At 38.2% G+C, this 23,218-nt stretch overlaps 1 protein-coding gene across 2 annotated transcripts; it reads right to left on the bottom strand.

Annotated features, from left to right (window-relative positions):
- Positions 1-271: 271 nt before the first annotated feature.
- LOC144645294 (kinesin-like protein KIF12) lies at positions 272-22,853 on the bottom strand. 2 transcript variants are annotated; one of them, XM_078504814.1, is made up of 25 exons: positions 22,730-22,853; positions 21,961-22,550; positions 21,236-21,370; positions 18,463-18,541; positions 17,176-17,300; positions 16,948-17,023; positions 15,963-16,024; positions 15,065-15,155; positions 14,578-14,716; positions 13,985-14,076; positions 12,154-12,223; positions 9,437-9,520; positions 7,690-7,808; positions 6,833-6,937; positions 6,574-6,654; positions 6,090-6,204; positions 4,972-5,023; positions 4,633-4,704; positions 4,295-4,349; positions 4,133-4,185; positions 2,991-3,178; positions 2,663-2,821; positions 1,860-1,941; positions 1,175-1,461; positions 272-741 (listed from the first exon to the last, which is right to left on the bottom strand). In XM_078504814.1, the coding sequence occupies exons 2-25, from the start codon at positions 22,098-22,100 to the stop codon at positions 626-628; spliced, it is 2,577 nt and encodes an 858-aa protein (XP_078360940.1). In that variant the 5' UTR covers positions 22,101-22,550; positions 22,730-22,853; the 3' UTR covers positions 272-625. The 2 variants fall into 2 exon arrangements, with proteins under 2 accessions (XP_078360940.1, XP_078360939.1); XM_078504813.1 differs by having other exon boundaries at positions 273-741; positions 21,236-21,373; positions 22,730-22,852.
- Between the last annotated feature and the right edge of the window lie 365 nt (positions 22,854-23,218).

Below are 23,218 nucleotides of genomic sequence, written 5' to 3'. Positions count from 1 at the left end.
GTTGCTTACATTTGTGTCTCAACAACTGCGAACGACTAGCATTCCTTGCAATTAAATAACGGCCAAAGTTGCAAAACGGGAAGTGAGTGTCATGAACGCATACTTTTGATAATTTAGAATAACTAAGTATTCAGGGCTCGCCTACAAGTGTGCGTTTTCATCCGGAAAACAAAAACTTTCGCAGGGTTTTTGGCCTTCCGTATACTTCCACATATAATGGGGGAGAGAGTTGGGGTGGGTCTGTGGGACAGCGACAACAAAAAACGCATTTTTAACACAACGCATGCGTATAACTTTAATTTCCATATAAATTTGATATAAACGTAATATCTTCATTTGATTTTTTTACAACAGTGAAGAAATGACTGGAAATAGCTTTATAGTAAATAATTTTATGTACAGAATAAATCAAATAACTATCCTAAACGCAAAATGCTCAAGTTCCTCCTTTTTCTTCTATTGATAATACTTCCTATCCACCTAAAATAAATTTACACTTGTTGATGACAAACAGTCTTAAATTTTCTTTATGCAATGATTGACTGTCAGTCCCAACTTGATTGTATCAAGACATTCCACGAATGATGAATGTGAAGGCGTTCTGGGGGGAGGGGAGGGACGGTCGTCATCTGGGTGGGTTATTGTTGTATCTATTTTGAGCCATAAATCTGTGGTATTCTATTTGAGAGTCCAGCTGCTCCAGTTCATGCCTCGTACGTTCAGCTAGCTGATAATTACCACCTGCGAAGAGAAACATTAATGTAACGTCATTACACCGTGACAGACAAAGAGTCGCTGAATTTTGTTACTCACGCAACAGCTAATTTCTAAATTTTATCCTCCGCATTCCCTATTTGCTTACTTACTGGGAAGTAAAATCGTTTTTTTTACTAGGCCTTATAAGATGGTCTACAGGGCAAGTTTCGGTATTTTGTTCCAGTTGAATCCCGATAACTCAAACATTCAAGGGAAATCGAAAAAGGTTCGAGTTATCAGGATTTAACTGATTTATAGCAACAACGCCGACAAAGCTAAGAATTTTTGGAGGAAGAGGGCGTTTTCTTTTTTTTTCCGATTAAACATCAACAGTGGCGAAGAACGCGTTAAAAATAGACTACTGTTATCAACCTGGGAAATCATTTCATTGGCATCCATTTCGTTTTGTTCTACATACCCAGTGCTGGATCGTATGTGGAGTGCATTCCGTTGTCCACAGGCCACCCAGCATTTGGATAGCCGCCGTAACTCATGGCATCCACGTGTGCTTGAGTATTTATGTGTGTTTGAGGCTGCATGTGTTCTATCGCGCCACTTTTGTGATTCACATCATTGTTGTTCAAGTGTTTCACTTCGTTGTCCTTGGCTTCTTTAGCTTTCTTTTCTTTTTGAGCGGCGAACATGCGAGCATAACTGTTAGCGGCTTTTTGAGGACGCTCGCTGACAGGAACGGATCTCTTTTTTCTGTTGATAAACGGAAAATACCAATATCATGAGTGTCAAATGTTTATCAATATTGCAAACTCAAAGCTTCAAAACTGGGACATCTTAGGGAGAGTGTATAATCCGTGAGGCTACAAATGTGATAATTCTATGTTGCCGACAACATGACTCAGTGCCTCCTTTCAGGTGTCCTGGGATAGAGAATTGACTTTTGCAACATGACGCATTGCGTTTGGTAACTGCGACTTCACTGGCAAGACGCATCCTCGATAACGAACTCTTCCATTATTTCTTGGAATGTTCCGTTACCGGTTACATCTTTCAAGTCGGCTTCAAGTGACGCCGTGTCACTTGCACGTAATCTTGATAATAATGCTGAGCTTTTTTATAGTTTAAGGTATTTCCCGTACGGTACTTACGTGCTGACTACAGGTTTTTGCTTGTGCGAAGGGTCTGGAACGGAGTGAGCCTGCGGTGCTTTGTGGTGAACGTTGTTCGAATCTAAGAATGAATCAAACCCAACATGAACAATTGGAAGAGAGCTGCACTTGTGATAAGAAAATAACCCAATCAAGGGAATTTATGTACTCTTGGAATCTTCGAGAGCAATTATGTCAATACCCGATTCCTTCTATAGCGCGCGCCTGCAGGGAATCACGGTAGTTGTATTCATCAAACCATGCGCGAGACTCAGCAACAATGCGTATTGCTAAGTCTCGCGCATGGTTTGATGAATACAACTACCGTGATTCCCTGCAGGCGCGCGCTATAGAGGGAATCGGGAATTATGCGTGTTAATATTATGGTCTCTCGAATTCAATCAAGGGACAACTGCGGGAGAAAAGGTTTCCATCGCGTGGAGAATGCGCGGAAAAGAGGAGAACTGCATGCAGTGCACTTTAATCGTGAACATTTCATCACTGGATGACTAAAGTCTAGGAACCAACAGAACAAGACCTTTTTGCGGTCTGTCGCTGTTAATCGACTGAGCCCACAGCTTTGACAAAGAAATAGCTAAGCAACCTGAAGCAACATGACGTATTCGTATGACGTAAAGCTTACGTAATGAACATAACATATGGGTTAATAAAAGTTAGGAATCTTAAGATACATCACGAAAGTAAATAAAACTGAAACAAAGCGCACTTGTTTCATTAACATGGCCAGAGCAAGATGAATTAAAAATTTGAAGTCATTACTACCATCACAAGTCTAATCTTACCAGAAGCCAGTTCTTGACGTGTCGGTTGAGCCTCTGATATTTGTTGCCAGTTGCCTTGCCCAACGTAGTTCGGGTAAGGTCCGTTTTGTATTGGCGGGAATTTCACCACAATTGGAGGGACTGGGTCTGAAGTAGATCGACGACGATCCTTGGATTGCACTGAAACAGAAGGAAATATAAAGATGAAGACGAGAGACGTATGCGTGGAAACTTGCCTGGACTGAATTTTTTAATCATCTGTACGCAGATAATTATATTTTAGCTCACAATCTTCCTTGTGCGTTTACTCTGGCTGTACACAAGGCTACGAAAAGGAAGTTTTTCTTACTTGGCACAGAATTCCTTCTTTCAAGGTGGTTTGGTTCCGCTGCGAAAGGCGAGGGCCGCGCACCAGCAGAGTGGCCTGGGAACGTGTTCATAAAGCGCTCCTCTGGGAGAGAACTGGTACGTTCAACACCTCGCAACGACTCCACACCAGATAAGGTCCTGAGGGACATCGGCGATGATACGATCACTCTGCAGGGATGGAAAAGATTATTTTAATCATTTCCAAGATACTGAAAGCAACATGAAGTTCCAGTGAAATGTGGGCAACTTGCATTTAGTGTTCAAGAAAAATGTAGAATTTCACAGCAATTTCCTGAAATGCTCATGTACGCATGAGACAGAAATGTTTCTCTCTTCTAACAGAAAATAAGAAATTCTGACTACACTAACACGAGACATTCAATGTGAAGAGTTTATTGAGGATGCTCAGTCAGTCATCTGATGCAAAATGTATCCTGATACAGTCATCTGATGCAAAATGTATCCTGATACAGTCATCTGATGCAAAATGTATCCTAATACAGTCATCTGGTACAAAATGTATCCTGATTACAATCTTGAATCTAGCAAAAAACAACAGTTCGTTCTAAGAGTATTTTAAAAGTTGTGTGCTACGCCAGATACGAAAACCACTAAAAACCACCCTTTAGAAGTGGCCAAAAATAAGTGGAAACGTATTCCTCATCTAATGCAGCAGCACGATATCCCGAGAGAAAGGGTACTAAATAATCTAGAGCATTTTTCAATAGACTAGCTTTAAAGAAAAAAGAAAAGCAAGCGAAGACGAGGACTGACGACGTAGAATGACCTAAATCTCCCGCCAAAACCTATATATACCTAGGCATCCAGTAATTTCTGTCTAATTCATTCATTCAAACGTCAGAAATTACATTTGGCAACTTGTTTATGATAAACTTTAGAAACTAATCTTTGATCGTATCGAGCGGAAAACATTCAAAACGATTACTCTCCATTTTAGAAAAGAAAACCCGAGTTGGGGGAGTGTAATGAAAAATAAACCTTTAGGACTTAGTGCAAGTCGATTTGTTTCCACACAGACTTTTATTTGGACTCTTGATCAGTGGTTTGGTCTCTGGAAAGTTTAAAGAGAATTTGGGCAATAGTAATGTCCATTCTACTAACCTTTCTAACTCTTCTAGTTTCTTGGACAGTCGATCATTCTCTCTTGACAAAACCTAACAGTTAAAGAGACAAAAGGGATTAATATTAAATTTATCCACGTTTTAGACGGAGAAAAGCCCTGCATCACAGCGAGTGTAGATATGCGTGGCAGTTACTGCTTACCATTTGCTGTCTTGAGACTTCTTCGCGACTTTGAACAAGTTCTACGTTTGTTGTTCTGAGAGAAAAAGAAAACGTGACACTTCAATTATAACCTTCTGAGACAAAATAAATTGTACCGTATCTACTCTTAATGAAGGTCCTGACACCTCTCGAAAAGTGAGCCAAACGGCGCCACTTTAGAAACTTTGTTTACTATCTCAATGCAACCAATATTTCTTTCACACCAACTAAACATATTTCCTTGAAAGAATAATAAATTTGATAGCTCAGTAGAGTCTGTTTTACGAGAGAGGAGTGGGTGAGTGGATAGATGGATAATGCATCATGCATTTTTTTACCTAAGATGCTCGTTTTCTAACATGTATTCTTGCAGCATGTCGTACAGACCAGAATTTGCTCCAGCAGCGATACTACGAACAACAACAAAGCCAGGATTAGTAACAAGAAAGGAAGCGAATCTCAACACCAACCCTTATCAACAACGACAATAGCTGGAAAGCTTGACGAAGAAAATTACACGGGGATGGCAGAACACGTGAACTTAAGTAGTGTACAAGCCATTTTTGGCGTATTTCTCAATCAATAGCATTGCAATTTGCTCTATCTATACTTTTGAAATGACAAATATATGCAAAATTTTTAAACACTTCCTTTTATAACAAAAGTCACTCTCTTACGTGGCAGTTGTGAGTCTTTGCTGCGAATCTTCAGGACCTTGCAGTTTTTTCACTGAAAGGAGACAAACGCAGATAGGAACTCAATGAAGAAACAAAAGTGACGTTCTGAACTATTCAGAAGCCGCGACCTCATTTAGCGATATACTCCACGTCCGTCGGAAACGGCGTATGGAACTAACAACAACAAAAGCTTTATTTATACTCAGTGGTATAAAATATGGCACACAAGGTGCAAGTTAGACCGAGTTACTATTAAGTAGACCTTACGATCCTTTCAGTTTTCTTTGATCCTTGCGGAACAGAAGCCTCTAACCATTGCATTCCACCTGATCCTGTTCAGGGGCTTGGGCTGTTTTCTTGGCAACAGCCCATGACGCATTCTTCCCCTTCAACTCGGCCATATGAACACGGCACCTCCATGTCAAAATGGGTCTCCCTCTCGTTCGCCAGAGCTTATGATACGCACGTGTTTTTAACACTTGAAACGGCTCAGAAAAGCTCAGTGCTTAAAGACGTTGACCTTTACTTAGCCGTATCAAGCATCAAGCGTTAATTCCTGTCGGCAGGTAATTGCCCCAGCTGTTCCCAGCTATTCTACCAACCCTAATTAGCTATCAATCTATTCCTAGCTAAAGGTAATACACATCCAACCACACAGCAACGCGAAACTGAGATTTATCTTCCCAATCACTCGTACAAATGTCAGCAATATAATCCTATACATTGCAACAAGAGCAGTGACTTGTCGTCGTCTCGTCGTTATTTATCATCGTCTTCGTCGTCTATTCGTTATTCGTCATCGTCTCTTCGTTATTGTCGTCGTCGTCTTGTCGTTATTCGTCATCGTCTTCGCCGTTGTTGCAGTCTCGTCATTACTCGTCGTCGTCTTATTTTTATTTGTCATCGTCTTCGACGTCTCGTCGTTATCTTCATCATTCGTTGTCGTCTTGTCGTCGTCTCGTTGTCGTTGTCGTTGTCCTCGTGTCTGTCGTCGTGGTCGAGGTCGTCATCAACTCTTTCTCACCACTTGAGTCCGGAATGGGACAGAAAATCAACGATTTGTCAACGGTTAATAAATGGTTTATCGTACACGAGAAGATTAATAACAGTGTACTTACCTGTTTTGGGTGAGGGAGGATCAATTTTTGGCGTGCTGCCATTCTCTGACCCATTCGTTGTTTTACTGGCATTGCTTGTCAATGATGTTTGCGACTCACTGCTTGGTAATCCCAGCTTAATGAGAAAAAAATAGCGAACAGTTAGGATGATGTGAAATTGATGGGTGGTTCTGTGAGTATATATGTTTTTAGATTTTTGCTGAGCCAATCAGAGCAAAGATATCGTCGTTTTGTCCAATCAGGTGCAGATTTTAAACTAGTCAACTCCGGCGTTTTCCACTGGTTGCATGTTTTCCCGCCCTTTCCGTTGGTTACATGTTTTCCCGCGCTTACCACCGGCTGGACTTTTTCGCTTCCAGTTCTCATTCGTCAATGACACTTCAGCGCAACCGAGTCAGAATCATACAACAGCCTCGACTTCTGCTTATAAGCGTCAAGCGGAAAGAAAGTTTCACGTTCGTAAAAGGAATTTTGGTATAATTACCTGCTGTCGGAAGTAAGCGTTTTCAGTCCTCAGCAACTTGATTTCTCGCTTTAGACTAAGAATCAGTTTTTCTTTGGGGTCCTTAGAAAAAAACAAGGAAAATAAATAAGGTGATCAGCATTTCAACAATTTCTCCTTAAAATATTAATACACGGTTCATCAAGCGAAATTCTATTGATGTATGTTAAAATTCTTCCATCTAGAACTATAAAATTTATGTGGAACAGGAAAGAACATTTTGATGTTGACAAGAGCTTACCATGTGCACCACAGGCTTGTTCTTGATTCTCTTTGCTCGGTGAGCGTATCTTAACGTGTTTAAGGTGTCCTGCACCACATAAGAAGATGGCGAAATACATGCGATCTGAAATAAACACGAGAACGAATTAGAACTTCTTACGCGCACGGGAGGGATGTACTGAAGAGTAGAAGCCTGAAGGCGGGACAGTCCAGTATAAAAAGCTTGGAAATCAATTCAGCTCAATGTTTTACATAAACTTCTCGTATTGAAATCCACAGTATTTTTTAAAGAAAAATAAAGGGATATTTAAAAAAAAAAAAAAAAAAAAAGGAAAAAAAAAAAAAAAGAAAAAAAAAAAAAAAAAAGAAAAAAAAAAAAAAAAAAAAAAAAAAAAAAAAAAAAAAAAAGAGAAATTTTGAAATACGCGTTAATAAAATTTATCGTTAATTTCTTATAATAAGGTAGTTAATTGTGCCGATAAACCTTACCAATAAAGAAGTCTATTACTTAAAAAAAAAAACTGTCTCACAATGCAACTATACCATTATCCCTTGGCCTCTTAGAAAAGGAAAATCAGTCCACTTTACAGGATGAAAACAAACAATGTTAACTTCAGTTGTTCGAGCCATTAAAGTCACAGTACAACACAACACTTCAACTTAAACCTGAATTGAAGTTCTTTATTCTTTTTTGCAATTTTCATTGTATAGGTCGTCAAACTGTATCACTATTCAACCACCAAGAAAAGGATGGTTGGAAATACGAAACGCCAAAGACAAGAAATTGAAAATGTTGAAATGCTACCAATGCGAACCCACCTTTGTGTTCGAAAATTTAATTAAAACTAAATTTAAGCAAGGCACTGTTGGACTCACCATGAGAGTGATACCATCTCCACCCAGGCTGTCTGCCAGAAGCTTGGTAAGTTTGCTGTCACGGTACGGAATGTGACCGTTTTTCTTCCTTGGGTCACTCAAGGCAGAAATACAATTCCCTGTTACAATATTCAAAAGAAAAAAATTAACACAAAGAGAAATAAATGCTGCATGACATTATCTTCATTTTATTTTTTTGCGACTCTCCCCACTACACGTCTTAAGATAGCCTGTGCACGCAAACGTATTTCCGGCTGTCGTTTCTCTCCGCCGTACTTAGGTTTACGTTTATTTTGAGCTTAAACATAGACATTATTCGGAATAAGTTTACGATAATAAGACCCTTTCAATATTGCTATACATTTCTTTTTTATTTCGAACATACAAACAGACACGTCTCTTGTATAGGCTCCCTGTGGTTGCAGTAGTCAACAATATTATTAACAACAACAAAAGCAACAATAACAACAAACAGCAACAATACTAAGTGCCAGAAGCGTAAAACAAAGGAAACCCTAAGCCGCTGTTACACTGACTGTTCTTGCAATTTAGTCGCGCCATTGCAAGACAAGTTGAACAAAAACCGCTAAAACAATTTGTCGTAGCGTTGCCGCAATTTGTGGAGTAGCGTGCTTCTGAACTCGCAACGATTACGGCATAGAAAACGTTCTGAAACATATTCAATTTTGGATATGCTGCACTGACAAGACAATGTTTCTTGTAAATTATAAACACTTTGAGGTAATGGGACTAGAACAAGCATAAGAAACCACAGGGGGCCCATACAAGCGGCGTGACTGTTTGTATGTTCGAAATATAAAGAAATGTATGGGGATTTTAAGGGTCTTATGATCGATTGACTGTTGCCGGAGCACGTCACCCCTCAAATCGCCCAAATTCGGCATTCTGAGGCTCAATAACGACAACAGAAACAGCTGGGGTTAACGTTATTTTGACCTTAAACATAGACATTACTAGAATTTATTTCATCATAAGAAACCTTAGGACGCGAATCGTGATTGGTAAAGGTATTCGGACAGATGGTAAAAAGTCGCAACGCAAAAAACATTCAAACAATTTGAACAATTTATACGAATTCCGAGTCCTTATGAAAACAAAGAAATATAACTTAGTGATACTTTATATGCTAATCACGGCATAGCAATCGATTTTGTGTGGTTCATTTTCTAGATCTTATCGAGGAACTTTGTGAAAGTTACATGTAAAGTTGTGCTTTAGAACCGTAATACGACCACATAAATCCCGGCCGCAATTTTGAAGAGAAAGCTCCACTTTGACTTATTGAATAGCAGTGCTCAACAAAAGCAAATGCTAGAAGTATAAAATAAGCTTTCATCTATGTCATGACGCGTTCTTGGCGAAGCGTACGAACGAATGCATTTACGCGATAAATATTAGCAATTGTAGCAATAACTACAAGGGTGCGAATATTAAAATTATTATTGCGTGCCTCTTGTCATAGCGACTTACAAATGTATACAAAGCGAGCAAAGAACACGGACATCCTACACGTCAAAATGGCAAATCCGTTCAAGTTTTATGGCAAAACACTGTCATAGAAACAAACACATTCAACATCACAAAAAACTATAAACGTGCAAATCCACATGTACACAAACTAAATTTCATAACTCCTTTACACACCAGAGAGATTTGTTTGCCTAAAATTACAATCCTACTCGAGACAGGCCGAAGAAGGTGACATTAAAATGTAAAGCAAACTAACCTAAAGTCAACAAACTCTTGTTGATGTTCTGTGACTCCGTGAACGTGCCTCCAACAGACTTGGTTTCCTTGACCCGTTCGCTCCCTGTACGAAAAACGTTAAAAAAATAAAATAAGCGACGAGGCGAACAGCGTTTCGACGACATTTGTGGTTGTCAAGCAACAAAGGAACTGAAGGGTATCATTCTAAGCGGTGACAAGTGTTGTTTTAGAATGTCATCAAACCACTTCAACCAGCGTGTGCACGAACATTTTCCCCTTCGAAATAAACTCACTAAAAAGCTAAAACTACTTTTAAAAGTGGCATAAACTATTACAAAAAGTAAACGTTAACACAGTTTATAAAGAGTCCTTAGTCGTTTAAATTTACATTTGCGAAGTTGTCGATAAAAGAAAACTAGAAACATAATAAAGTTTGAAAAACTTTGCGCGAAAGTTGTTCATTTTCGTTCGAAGCTTGATTTCAATTCAATCGATTTACGGTAAGCTAAATACTTACAAGTTAACTTCTGTGCTTGATAATTTGATGCTTTAAAGCGAAAATAGACTTAGGATTAAAGAACCAACACCAATTTGTTCACTGTTTGCGGTGCTCTGACAAGAATAAACGAATTTTACATATTTGACAAAGCAATCAATCGACCGTAGAAGCTGACTTAATTAACTTGCATTATTAAACGCAGACTCAAACAAAACGTACAGTGTCAACGAATATTCTTATCAGGTTTATTTATAAACAACACTAAATTGTATTGGCTGTCACTTTATTACACAAGGAGACCAAACACGCCGCTGTATAAATTACCTTTGGCTATGCACAGGGAAAAAAGCTTTCTGAATACTTTTGCTCTATGTTCTATAAAAGCTGGATACATAACTAAATGACAGGGATTTTTGTACGATTTAACTTTCAAAAATAACTCACAACATTTTTTATCGCTGCTATTTTAAGGCTAACAAAGGCTTGTTTCAAAAAAAGTATCTCAATATAGTACAGTACCTTTTTACTCTTAAAAAACTGCGAGAAACAAAGTACACCAAATTAGGACCTGATCCCTCCGGTTTTTGCTCAGGCTTTTCATTTTCCGCGCAATTTTCGCCTCCTGCTCGACAAGGCGCGTTTAAAAATCCTCAAACATGTATCAAAACTCTTTTTCCCACTTTACTATCCAATCAAAAACTCCAATACCGCGAGAAAACCTTGGGTAATTACCCTGGTAAGTACAGTTCATTACTGGTAATACTGAAGAACGATGTTCGTTGTATGATAGATAACTGAAATCAAAATCGTGTAATCGTGTAATAAATGTAAATGAAAAGGGTTAGGTCAAGCTTTTTTCGCTTTCTTTTCATTCTTTTCTCTTTCGCTTTGCTTGAAGGTTTGTTGCTTTCAACTTAGAATTCAGAATGAACTATTCCGTGAATGCAGGAGTAAATGGTGAAATCATAACTGTAGATACACAAATTGACCCGAGATTGTTATCAAGTAACGCTTTTCGTATTAATCTGTTCAACCTTGTACAGTTTTGGCCATCCGCACTTCTCGTGGCTTGCTACTATTTTTTCCACGATTTCTCGTCATTTCAGTACATTATTTTGAGACTTAATTGATATCGTTTTAGCTAATTGAAAGTATTCAGATTTTTCGATTTCGAAAACATGAGCATGCACAACCGAATAAACACATAAACTTATGCCTTAAGGCCATTAAAACTCAATGAAAAGATTTTAAAAGTACGTAAAGTCTATCTCCGAGCCATGAGGCTATACAGCCGGAGCTTATCCCGGTTTCCGTGCTTGCGACTAGGGTTTGCTCTCACCCCTGGATGGGATGCTTGTCCTCGCGGGTTCCCCCCCAGTTTCGCCGGTACCCATTTTCCCTGGGTGGGGGGCACTGTGAGGTGTGTCTTGCCCAGACACAACGCAGCGCCCCGGCGACTCGAACCCGGCCGTTCCTCGTCGGCGCGCTACCATTAGGCCCCGCGCCTCCCAAATGTTTTAAACCCAGGAATATCAGTTGTACAGTCGTACAGTGTGATTGTCCGGGTGAGAGAACTGTTGTTAGATCATCGCACCATAGTAAGTTCCCTCTACTAACTATTGTATTGAAAACAGCTACAATGTCTCGGTTTACTTACTTCTGTGACAAGATTCTTCAGTCCGCTATAAGAAATACCATGTGAAATATTCTACAGTTTGAATCGTGCTGTAGCGATCTCCTCTTCGTTAAAATCCTATTGTTTTACTAAACTAATCGATAACACCACTCTTTTTATGTGGGGTTTCGTGCGACTGAAGTTTCAAGGAAAAACGTCATTTCCCCTCCGGTATATGGCGTCCATATCTTTCGGAAACCACTTGGATGCATCGGATGTAACGATCAAATGTTTCAACACACGCACGTCGGCGAGTTATATCGAAGTTGTTTATAGAACTTGTGACCAAAATCTTACATGTTTGCTGTAATATTTGTATAATACAAACAAATTATTGGACCATCAGACTTTTACGCGTGAATAACAAAGTCGAAATAAATCGAATTCCCGCTTACAACCAAAAAAATTGCTTCAACACCCGACTGCACGGAAAAGCGGGAATTTTTTATCCTTCCTTCTAACAAGAAAACACGACAAGAGGTCACTTCAAAGGTGACGCAAATTAAAGTAGTTTTCGGAAGCAAGATTAACAGTTTCCTTGTTGCTGTTTTCGTTGCCTTACCTGCTAAATCCACCAGACTTAACTTGCCGTGTTTAACAACGGGATAACCAGATTCGTCTTCGGGGTCGTTCTATAAGAAAAACAACGCAGCAGACGTCGGGTTAAGTAAAACAAGGCGAAAAAATCCCCGATGCACTTAGCAAAAAATCACAGATACCAAACGCCCCCGGCGTTTATTTCAAACTTGGCCTGATAGAGCCGGCGTTTATTTGATTCCAGGAGTTTGTTCAAGCCCTATGTTTCTCAGAAATGATTTTTATTCATTATTTTTGACAGCAATATATTTAGACATTATTTTTAAAGCATGTGACCTTTAATAATTGTTTATGGGTTTTTTTTTCAAATACATCTTGGAGACCCGGCGTTTATTCGGGACCCGGCGTTTAATCGAGAAAATACGTAATCCACGCAGAAATTGATTGATGTAGACAAGCAAAGAAATTCTTGGCTTTGCACCCATTTTAAAAATAGATGCAACGGCAAGAGTTTCTTTGCTAGTCAAATCTCCGCTCATTTTATTAACGATCGCCAGGGGATCCAAAGCTACGTTTTCAAGAAACTTTGAACTTTTTAACCTTTTTTAAATGCACTACCTTTTTGCGATTTGTATTCGACTTGAATGCACTTAAATTTTGGTTTCAAATTTCAGGTTTTCAATTGAAACATACATATTCACTTACTTTCTGCGACGGTTTGCACAAAAGCCTTACTTCAAAACTCAAGATTAGCAGACTGGCAGACAAATAATTCAATTTCAGTCAAAAGAATAAAATGGCTCGTTCACGGTCTTTTGTGTCGTAGATCCACATAAAATCGATTCATCTATATTTGCTCAAGTTTGGTCTTAATTATGCGTTGTTACATTACGTTGGAAATTGTATGCAAAATGTCTCTTTTTGACGACTGTAATTTACTTATGTCGTCTGCAAAGAAAACAATTTTAATAAACTTCATTTTCCAAGTGCTACTGACGTTTTGTCAGTCCAAGTTACTTACATATACGAATATAAAGACGCGATTCAAACTTTGAAAAAGAACGGCAGTTTCGTTTTTAAACTTGTAAAAATTGTTTTTTAAAACAAATGAATAATGATAACCAAAAATGCGTACGAAAAAAATTAATAAAATGTATTTTCACGTGACCCAGCTAATTGTTTAATTTAAAATGATTTTTATGCTCAATCATACAATACAAATCCAGAATATTAAATTGAGCATTCAGCAAGAGTATGTAAAATTGAGGAAAAATCTCTGTAATATTCAACGTATTCCTCTCATATTTACCAGTAACTATTTGGCAGTCCCTTCACTTCACAACTTTATATGTTTGTCAGACTAAATAACATTTTAGATATATTTATAAAGGGGGGTGAATAAGCTTAAGGGTGCGCAGATCCGCCGATCCGCGCTATTTTTTTTGGCCAAATCCATCAATCTGCCACTATTTTCGTTCAAATCCGAATCCCCATTACTTGAAAACTTGTGCGGTACAGTTTCACTGCAACGGACAATAGATGGTGTTTTATCCAATTTTTTAAGAAGTTTCGTTTCATTGCTTGTTTTTGTGACAATTTCGCCAACATGCCGACGAAGACCGACCAAAGTGATCCGAACTTCGTTTAGTATCTACGATCCGAAATTCCTGACATGAAAAGTAAGGAATACGGGCCCAAAATCTTAGCTAATCCCCGATTCGCTGTTTTCTCGAAATCCGCGAGTATAATCCGGAGGGACAATCCGTGCGCTTTTTAAAGCCAAATCCGTCAATCCGCGAACTCGTTCATCCCCTCGATTTATGCTAATAACAAAATCAACGTAATGTAATACTTGCCGATTCAATATCAATGTAAACTGTAAGCATACTGTGGCTTCTGCTGGAATGATCATTCATTAGATGCGATCCAACTTGCCGATTGCTTAAACCTGAAAAGAAAGGTCAAAGGAAAAACAAATGTTAACACCTGACAATACTGATTTGTGCGTTTATCAAACATAGAGAACAAAGAAAAAATTCCATAAAGGAAGCAGGAAAAACAAACAAAAACAACAAAAAAGCCTGAACTACTTACTCTAAAATCATAAACATGATTTGTAACATTGAGATAGAAACAGAAGGGGGAAAAAGGTTATCACCCTCCCCCCTCCTCCCTTAGCCTATTTTCTTGCTTTGAAATACTCATCCCCAAGCCAAAAGACTAAAAGAGCCTGATACTGTAGCAGTGATCAGAATTAATAACAACATACAAATTCTTTTTACAGGTCTGCAATACATTTCTTATAATACAAATAACCGATAGCAGTATTAATGGTATTTTAAAACAATTTTGCTGCGTTGATCATGATCTACATTCTCACGTGTTATTATGCCAAGAGAAGTCAGATTTTGATCCTGCTTGGGTTAATGGTTCTCTGGTGTAGCCATACCTTCCTCTAATACAGCTGTAAGATCGTCCAAAGTGTCACACTCAACGAAAAACAAGTTTTCTACGTAGAAGCCCCTGTCCCTGGCCCAACGTACAGGGAGAGAGTCTCTTGCTTTGGAGGGGTTGAGCAAATCCTGCACCTGTTAAAAAGGCAGAAGTCTGTATTTGAGCCTTATTAAGTAAAGTGAAAGTGATGGTAGAGTTAAACAAGTTTTTCTCCGATTTTGAGAGGTCAAATTCATAGGTTTATTGTGTGTATCTCTAGTCTAATTCACACTAATATACCTGTTTTGGCATGCTTTAAATTTTCCCATTTTAGCAGCTGATTATTAAAAACATCTGGTGCAAATGTGACGAGTTCACAGGCAGTGCAATATGACCACACTCACTCAAGGCTTGTTTTGGCTAGTTTTGAAGTCAATGTGCTAAACTAACACACACAGTTTCAAATAACTTGGGATGTCTAAGAGGTCTGCTCTATTTCATACCTTTTCATTGTACACTTCCAAATAAGACGCTCTGAGGGTATACTCGACATTTGAATGATTATCTATCAGCTCAAATAAATACTGGAAACACCTAAAACAACATTGAAATAATTCTGGCTTCAGACTGAGTGGTAACTTACATGTAAAACATGAATTGAAGGCTTGGGCCTAATAAAAGATTATTATTATTATTATTATTATTATTATTATTATTATTATTATTATTATTAAGGTGTTCAATATTGCTGGAGCTAATGGGTGTGGAGTTATGTAGCATTAAACAACTGAGTTTTACTCCTCCCTTGACAGGATGCTTGACCACAGCAGGGTCCCCCCCCCCCCCGCCAAGTATTAAATTTGTTGGTATACTTTCAGTCACCTGGAAACAGGAACTGTGAACTCAAGTGACTCCTCCAAGAACACAAAGAAATCATCCCAGCCATCTTTTGAACCTGTACCAATCAATCTGGAATCGGCAACTACCAGGTCCTGCTTCTCCACCATTATACTTTGACAACCACATAATTGCATGTATGTGTATATTTTTCATACATTTTTTATTGATGATAATTTCAAAATGGGCAATTGCCAATACAAATATGTGAGGAAAATCTATTTCTTCCTCATTTTGCCCTATTGAGGGTGTGGGGGCTATTCAAAAAAATTTTTTTCGAAGAGGCTCTGCCCAGATGTCTTACCCCTTATTCTTTTTTATACCATTTTTGATATAAAAGGTAACCCTTGATTTACCTTTGATAGAAAATGGCTCCCTGTTCACATATACCTACAGTAGGGATGCTGCATCTATTTTCTAATCTTTTCACTTAGATAACCCTTAAAATAGTTAGATGACCCCAGGGGCACAGAGACACTTACATCTTTATTTTGAGATACAAACCTTTCAATCAACCCTTGCATGTCTGGATCAGGTATAAACTTGTCCTTGTCTGATGGGCCTTCCTGTAATATTAAAACACAGTTTCATTTTATCTTAGTTGTAGCTAAAGAAATGTTTCAAAAATAGGTCCGCACTGCGTACATGTGTCTAGTGCTGAGCTTTATTGAGCTTTGTGCATATATGTATTGCTCGGTCACAGTAGCGCATTAATTAGGATTTTGTTGGCATAGACTAGAGGTGTGGAGAAAGTGTCAAAATATCAAGATTCAACAGTGTAGCAGAGAAAATGGGTAGAAATAATAAATAGGTGCAAGGTGATCTAGGAAGGCTTTCTGGAGTAGACAAAGTGTAATTTTTTGTAGCACAGCCTAAGTAAAGCATGTGCTCTGATTAGCAGATTTAGCATCTACTATTTGCCCATGGGTAACAGACAGCACAAGAGCACATTGTGTTCAATGACGTTTGTTGACGTAGTTAACAATGTATTAATTATCTCAAATAAGACTTGTTCCATTTGTTCTATGTTGTCATTGGTTGTTTACTTTGAGTTATAAAGCAATAACTAGTGATTATCGATTACTATTACCAAGAGAAGAATACCACAAAATACTTCGTGTACGCTGACACGAAAGAGAAACCTCAGTGTATCTTGGTTATAGTATGATGTCATAATTTGCCGTATATGAAGCACTTACCCAAAATTTTAGCGTTATAGCATTGTGTCTGCGCTTTGCACTAGACACAACAAAATTAAGCCTGAGGATTTTAAAAGAATTTAAATTTACTGGCAAGCCTGTGTCAATCCAGGGTATAAAAGAGTTTATTAGGGCATATGCCAAACTCTTGTACTATTTGTAGCATGCCCTTCCAATTCAGTTCAAGGGGTTGTACTTCTCAATGGACATTATAACTTTATTTTTGAAACTGCTGTACTATATTTACATTTTTACCATTTTATCATAGAAGTTACAAAAAAAACTGTTACCAGATTAAGAGGGCCAGTGATTGTGTAGGTTTTCCCTGATCCAGTCTGACCATATGCAAAAGCTGTACAAGAATACCTGAAACAACAACAAAAATATAAATTTTATCTTTTCTGAAATCATTTTCCTTTTGTGAGAATCTACCTTATAGAAGAAAGGGGCAAAGGAAAAAACTGAAGTTCAGCAAGTTTTTACCAAAAAAGTACAAAACTTTTTTTTTTGATACCAACCCTTCTACAGCCATCTCCACCAAATGTTTGATACCACAAGCTTCAAACATCTCCTGCTGTGATGTTTCTTCTCCAAATGCTGCATTGAAGGTAAAAGGCTTGATCTGGCCAAAACTGTTGTCAATCTGCAATTAACACTTCTTACTGTTAATACTAAAATAGGGATGGCAAAATGGTCTCTTGAAAAATAAGAATCTTGTAGAGTTTTCTAGTAAAAATATTTCATAGGTCTCTAAGTCACATTTTTTTCTGCAAAGCTGTCTTGGAGTCTCAATTTCTTTTCCACGGCTAAGAAATTCTCACTCCCCCTTTAAATTATTGTTGTGGATGTTTTGCTGACTTTCTGTGTACTTAATGTGAAATAATAATGCAACCTAAGATTACAAAATTATGAATCAAATGAACAACAAAATATTTTGTGTAACGAGGTTAGAAGTTTCTCCAGTCTAATTATTACTCACAGTAATTGTCTGGATAATAAATGAGAGTTTGGGAAATCACGAATGTGAATGTAAAGAAACCATTTCATTTGAGATGAATGCTTGACAAGTCTGGATAATAAAAAAGTGCCAGAAAATCAAGTTTTGACAGTAAATGGTTTATATATTCATCTAAAATACTACGGTGACTAATAAGAGCTTCTTTTTTAGCCCACAGTCATAGGGCATAAAACTTGATGCCTAACACTCCACCATTTTCATGACCTTATATTAAGTTAGACCAGAAACCCATAAGGGTTGAAATGTGTAACGCGCGCACAGCGTTTGAAAATTCATTTTGTTAAGTACCATATTTGGAAACACGAAGAATTTGTACGCGAATGCTTTATACACGTAATGACACACGCAACATAATTTTTGTTTTTGCGGCAAGTTGCTTGAATTTCGACCTAAACGCCGTAAATTTCCTACAGAAACTAAACAATTCATTAACTGTATCGAAGCGAAGTTCCCCAGACTAGTTCATGAAGATAAAAGGAGAATTTAACCACATTTAACTTTATTCAACCAAGCTTGTTCAAAAACAAGATTACGCCATCAAGCGCAAGCTAGTGCGCGCTGTGGATTTAATCCAAATATTGCAATTCTGATTGGTTAGTTTTTTTCTCCTGATTTTCCAAATATGGTACTTAATGGAAACGAATGTGTAAACGCTTTGTACAGTGCGAATCATAGGTAGTTACACGTTTCAACCCTTATGGGTTTCTGGTTAGACAATACATAATATGTCCTCTCTGGCACCAGCACCACCAGTCACTGATAATAAATTAGAGTTTATATGACTCACCCAAACTGCTCCATCTCCTGGCAGCTTGATAATGTTCTTGTCTCCTCTTATCTTTTCAAAATCATTTAAAGGACGTGCTCTAAATAAATAGCGAAAACAGGTTTATCCAGACTCATATACTGGTTATGTGATATACTTTGTTAAAGATTTTTCCATAAATTTTATCGGCGAACTTCTTAAAAATGAACCCTGGATCATCTAAAAGAGCATCCAAAAATTAGTTCATTTACAAAATTTGCTTGTTATTGGTTTAAACGCATAGGTATGGTTCACTTTTAGAAATCGTTAAAATAAGAGAGCTTAGTATGGATTGGAGGGACAGCTGTCCCTCCAATCCATACTAAGCTCTCTTATTTTAACCATGCCTTTCCGTTTAAACCAATAACTCTCAAATTTGGCTAAGTTACTAATTTTTAGATGCTCTTTCAGATGACAGGGTTTATTTTTCAATTCATTAGATATTGAATATTCGAAACCCAGTCCCCTGCTCGTTTCGAACATGGCTAATTGGCATGTGCCTTAATACCTGGGGGGGGGGTACTTCCATATAATTATGAGCTATATAAGTATGTGCTGCTTTGTCAAAGGGTATAGTTTTCAAGAAGTTTATTCAGGGATAGGGTATAGAAATCAGAGACCTTTGGACTAGAATGGGGTATCAATTGCTGAGAACTAATCAGTAGTACGAAGAATTAATTCCAGAATAGGAATAGAAACTCAAACAAGAAAAAAGCTTTCCTAAATGTAAATAAAGTCATCACGGCAACCTTGCTGGCAGATGGTTTTCCTTTAAAAACACTAATAGTGATACAGCTCTAAAAACAGTAAGTCTGGGATAGGGTAGGGATTTTCGGTGTGAGGTCTAGAATAGGGTTGCAAAATCAGCTGAACATGGTCTGGTATAGGGTAAGGGTTTCAGAGTCCCAGCAGCACACCCCCACCCAAAAAATTAGGAGTGCTCCAGGAATGCATATACCTTACTAGTGGTAACCACAGGTTAAAAAGTGCGGGCCTTGACGCACATAGAAGGCAAGGTACTATGGTTGTAAGTGTTATAACGAATTTCTCGACAATAACCGTTGTTGGAATCATTCGCTTTCCCGTAACTTATCTGTGTCGATAAATAAATGATAAAATGGACAAAAGACAATTATTCCGAGTAACGGGAATGCATGTTTATAATTTTGCTTATTGCCGCGAACCGATCAAAGTTATCTTTTGATTGTCGATTTGGGAATTGTAATCGAGCACGCGGTGTGAACTGATCGGAATGTGAATTGTTCTCAGTCGGTAAACTCGCTATGTTGTCAGTGTTATAACGAATTTCTCGACAATAAGCAACACATAACGCCTTCCATGTGACAGAAAGTTTAGATCTTATGTGACAAGTTGTTGAGAGATTAACTTATTTTTCGCATTCGTTCTTGGAGAACAGATTTTTCTCTTCCGGTGTTACGACAAACTGTTGTGATTGACACATTTTCGCATTCCGATCGTGCTTAGTGGAAGAACAAAAATTTTCAACTTCCGCTTCTCTATTCGGTTTATAAACGTGGCGCGCACGCGTAAAACGCAATCCACTGGTCACTGTCGAGATTAGGGTTGCGGGCCTCTCTTGGGCCCGCAACAAATGGGGAGAACACTCTGCCCCACCCTCTAACAAGATGGACAAGATTGGCTTCTTTTTAAGTGATGATGTCATTGCTTAATGTTATCGGGCGAGTGGACAGGATCTTTTAGTCTGTTGCGCGCGATCAACCGATAAGTAGGAATAAATGTTACATGACCAGAAATCAAGTTTAACTCAACAAGGAAGGAGGAGGAGAGGTGAAGTGAAATAAGAGGAGGCCCCTGGAGGGTTAATGCTTTCTTGTTCCATTATAGGTTGGGAGGGTTCAGCAACCATATGGCCTTAGATCAAAAATATCTGACGCATTTGACAGGGTCGGCCAGGGGGGTAAGCGGTATACCTGTATACCTGAAAAGCATGTACCCGGTATACCCAAAATTTCCCCTCAAAATCATGCAAAATACCAAAATTTGGAATAACACAGTATACAATATACCCCAAAAGGCCCAATTTGAGGTAAAAATACAGTATACCCAGTTTAAAATGCCCTTCATGTATACCGTATACCTAAAACCCCTGACCGACCCTGATTTGACTGAGAAAATGTTGATAGATAGACACATGCAATTTCCGTGAAAGCCATTTTTGATAGGGTCTCTAAGTTGACCACTAAAATAGAGAGCTCTTTGTTCCTTCATTCTCCCTTCCCTCTAGACCAGCAGTGTACTTTTGGAGTGAAATTATGTAATTGCAGGTGGCCAACAGTCCAATAAAATTAAATGACAACTCAAAATACTATGTTAATTTTAGCAAAATGCTTTGAATTAAAAAAAAAATGTATTGTACATCTACAATGAAACAATTGACTTATTGGATTTGGTTTTGCATAAAAATTGTGTTATCTGCCTCAACCTCCGCTGATACATTATGACATGATTTGGCAGATAACACAATCCAGGGTCTTGATAATTCTCCATATCATGCTCAAACCTCATCCAATAAATTATAATTTTATCGTCAATCTACATGATTTAATCAAAACTAAATTGATCTTCGCGTGCTTTGAAGCCCAGCGGCGCGACTTTTGATAGGCCGCTACAATCAACCAAATCAAATATAAAGGAGACAGTCACGACAACTGCAAAATAATTAACCACCCAAAGATATTAAGCAAATGTAAACATCCGATCTCAATTTACCAACCTCGCTACAACTCGAACGCTGTCCAGCGCCTCAATTTCGCCATCGCTTTCTGTAGTTGTTGCTGAACGGCTGGAAAATCCCGAACCCAAAGTAGAAGAACGGGAAGATCTTGCCGATGTCGATTCGCTCGCAGCGCTTCTGTCGGAAACAAATGTAAACATTGCTGTCATATTTTTTCATTTCATTGCTTGTAAATGAGGCATTAATAAATTGCAGAATTTCTTAGCTATTCGGTTAATTTCCTGCACACAGGAGGGGCAAATAAAAGAGTAGGCGTCCAGGCGTATATTTCGAGACCAGTTGGATGTACTAAAATTAGCCTTAAATAAATTTTAGTTTTGGAGAGCGCCACTGTTGTTTTAAAAGAAGCCCAGCTGCTTTTCACAGTGTAAGCAATCATTTCTCGATAAACACAACTTAAGCTTATGCAGCTGCAAACCAACGCTTCTTTCAAGAAAATAATTCTGTAATTTTTCGATAGAATTTGACACTATTTACAACTCGATGGGTTTAAAAATTTAATCACTTTGAGAAATCCTGCGGGCAAAAAATGTTTGTAATCCAGCAAAAATTCGTATCATTTTTATAAGGAAAGCCATTTTTATCTGACAAGTTTACAAGATTGATCGCAAACAGAAATTAAGGGTTCTGTGATTAATAAAACGACTACTTAATAAACATGTTTTTACTTAGCACATAAACTTTTCTAAACTTGATTATCCTACCCGTTAACCGATGGAGTGTCGCTTGGCGAGTCCGAATCGTAGAATGGTGACCTTTCTCCCGCGGAATTTGTGTACAACTCGCCTCGATTTTTGCGGGAACTTGTCGAATTAAACTGTTCCATCTCATGGCTTTTCGCCATGCCACTTCATGAACGATTATAACAATTAGTACGGCCCATTAAACACGGGAATAAGATCAATTTATCTTGGAAGCCAACTGGGAAGATTTCAACGTGGGTTTCCGCAGGTTTTTGCGGCGCTGTGATGCTTGAAATATGATCACTTGTTTGTTTCCAGCGCTTCGTACTGTCGAGTGTTTCGCCCTTTGTTCGTAGAGTTTGTCTGTTGTTTTACCGGCGAAGCAGAGGTTAAGTTTTTTGTTTACTTTGCTTGTTAAATTGAAATTTTCAGCTTCAGTTAACTTGAAATATTGACGTCAAAACTGAATTCTGCAAGCGTGACGGGCGAAGCAGGTCGTGTCAATTCCTCGATCTTGTTTCGTGTGCAACTCGAGGCCGTCGACAACTTCGTTTGAGTCTATCTCCTTAGAAACATCACTTTTCTTAGAATGATGCAGTCCAACACAATGCCTGCAAAGTGATAACAGATTGCCAAACTCTCACATAAAACGCAGATTAACTAGCTAGTTGGTGACAAAAAAGGAAACGATATCCCTGGACGTAAATTAGCAGCTCGATTTTCACGTGCCAAAATAACAGCAAAATAATCACTCCCTTGGGACAACATAAATGCTCGAAAATTATCTTACCTTATTGTTGACAAAGGCACAAAAGACTTGTCGGGTTACCTTTGCAATTAAGAATTCCGAGTACAAAGAACGATGAATACAGTTCTACACAAAAGGATCACAACTTCATACACACAAGAACCGATATCACAATTACTGTTACCATAGGAACGCTTGGGAGCTGAAAAGCGTGTGCAAACATCCAACAAATCACTTTCTTTTTAAAAATCCCTGCTCGTTGGTTAGTTGAAAAAATTCACTTCTGTGCGCTCTTAAACTATTGGAGTCTTTTACTTTTTTGTGGAATGGAATGTACTCTTTTATGTACTAATGCTATTTTTATACTCCTGTAATAAGCCCACATGATCAACAGGAAAGCAATTTTAGTCTTCAATGTCGATTTTTGTTTGTTTTGCCTTACCAAGAATGACATTTTAAAACAGGTTTAATAACACCAAATTATTCTTTTTAATCCCACTGACATGTAAATTATGCCATCAGCCGCGTATA

The sequence above is a fragment of the Oculina patagonica genome, chromosome 3, assembly GCF_052425735.1.
Source record: "Oculina patagonica isolate OP01 chromosome 3, crgOcupat, whole genome shotgun sequence".
Lineage (NCBI taxonomy): Eukaryota > Metazoa > Cnidaria > Anthozoa > Scleractinia > Oculinidae > Oculina > Oculina patagonica.
The sequence above is the reverse complement of the archived record's forward strand: the minus strand, read 5'-3'. Positions and strand labels throughout refer to the sequence as shown.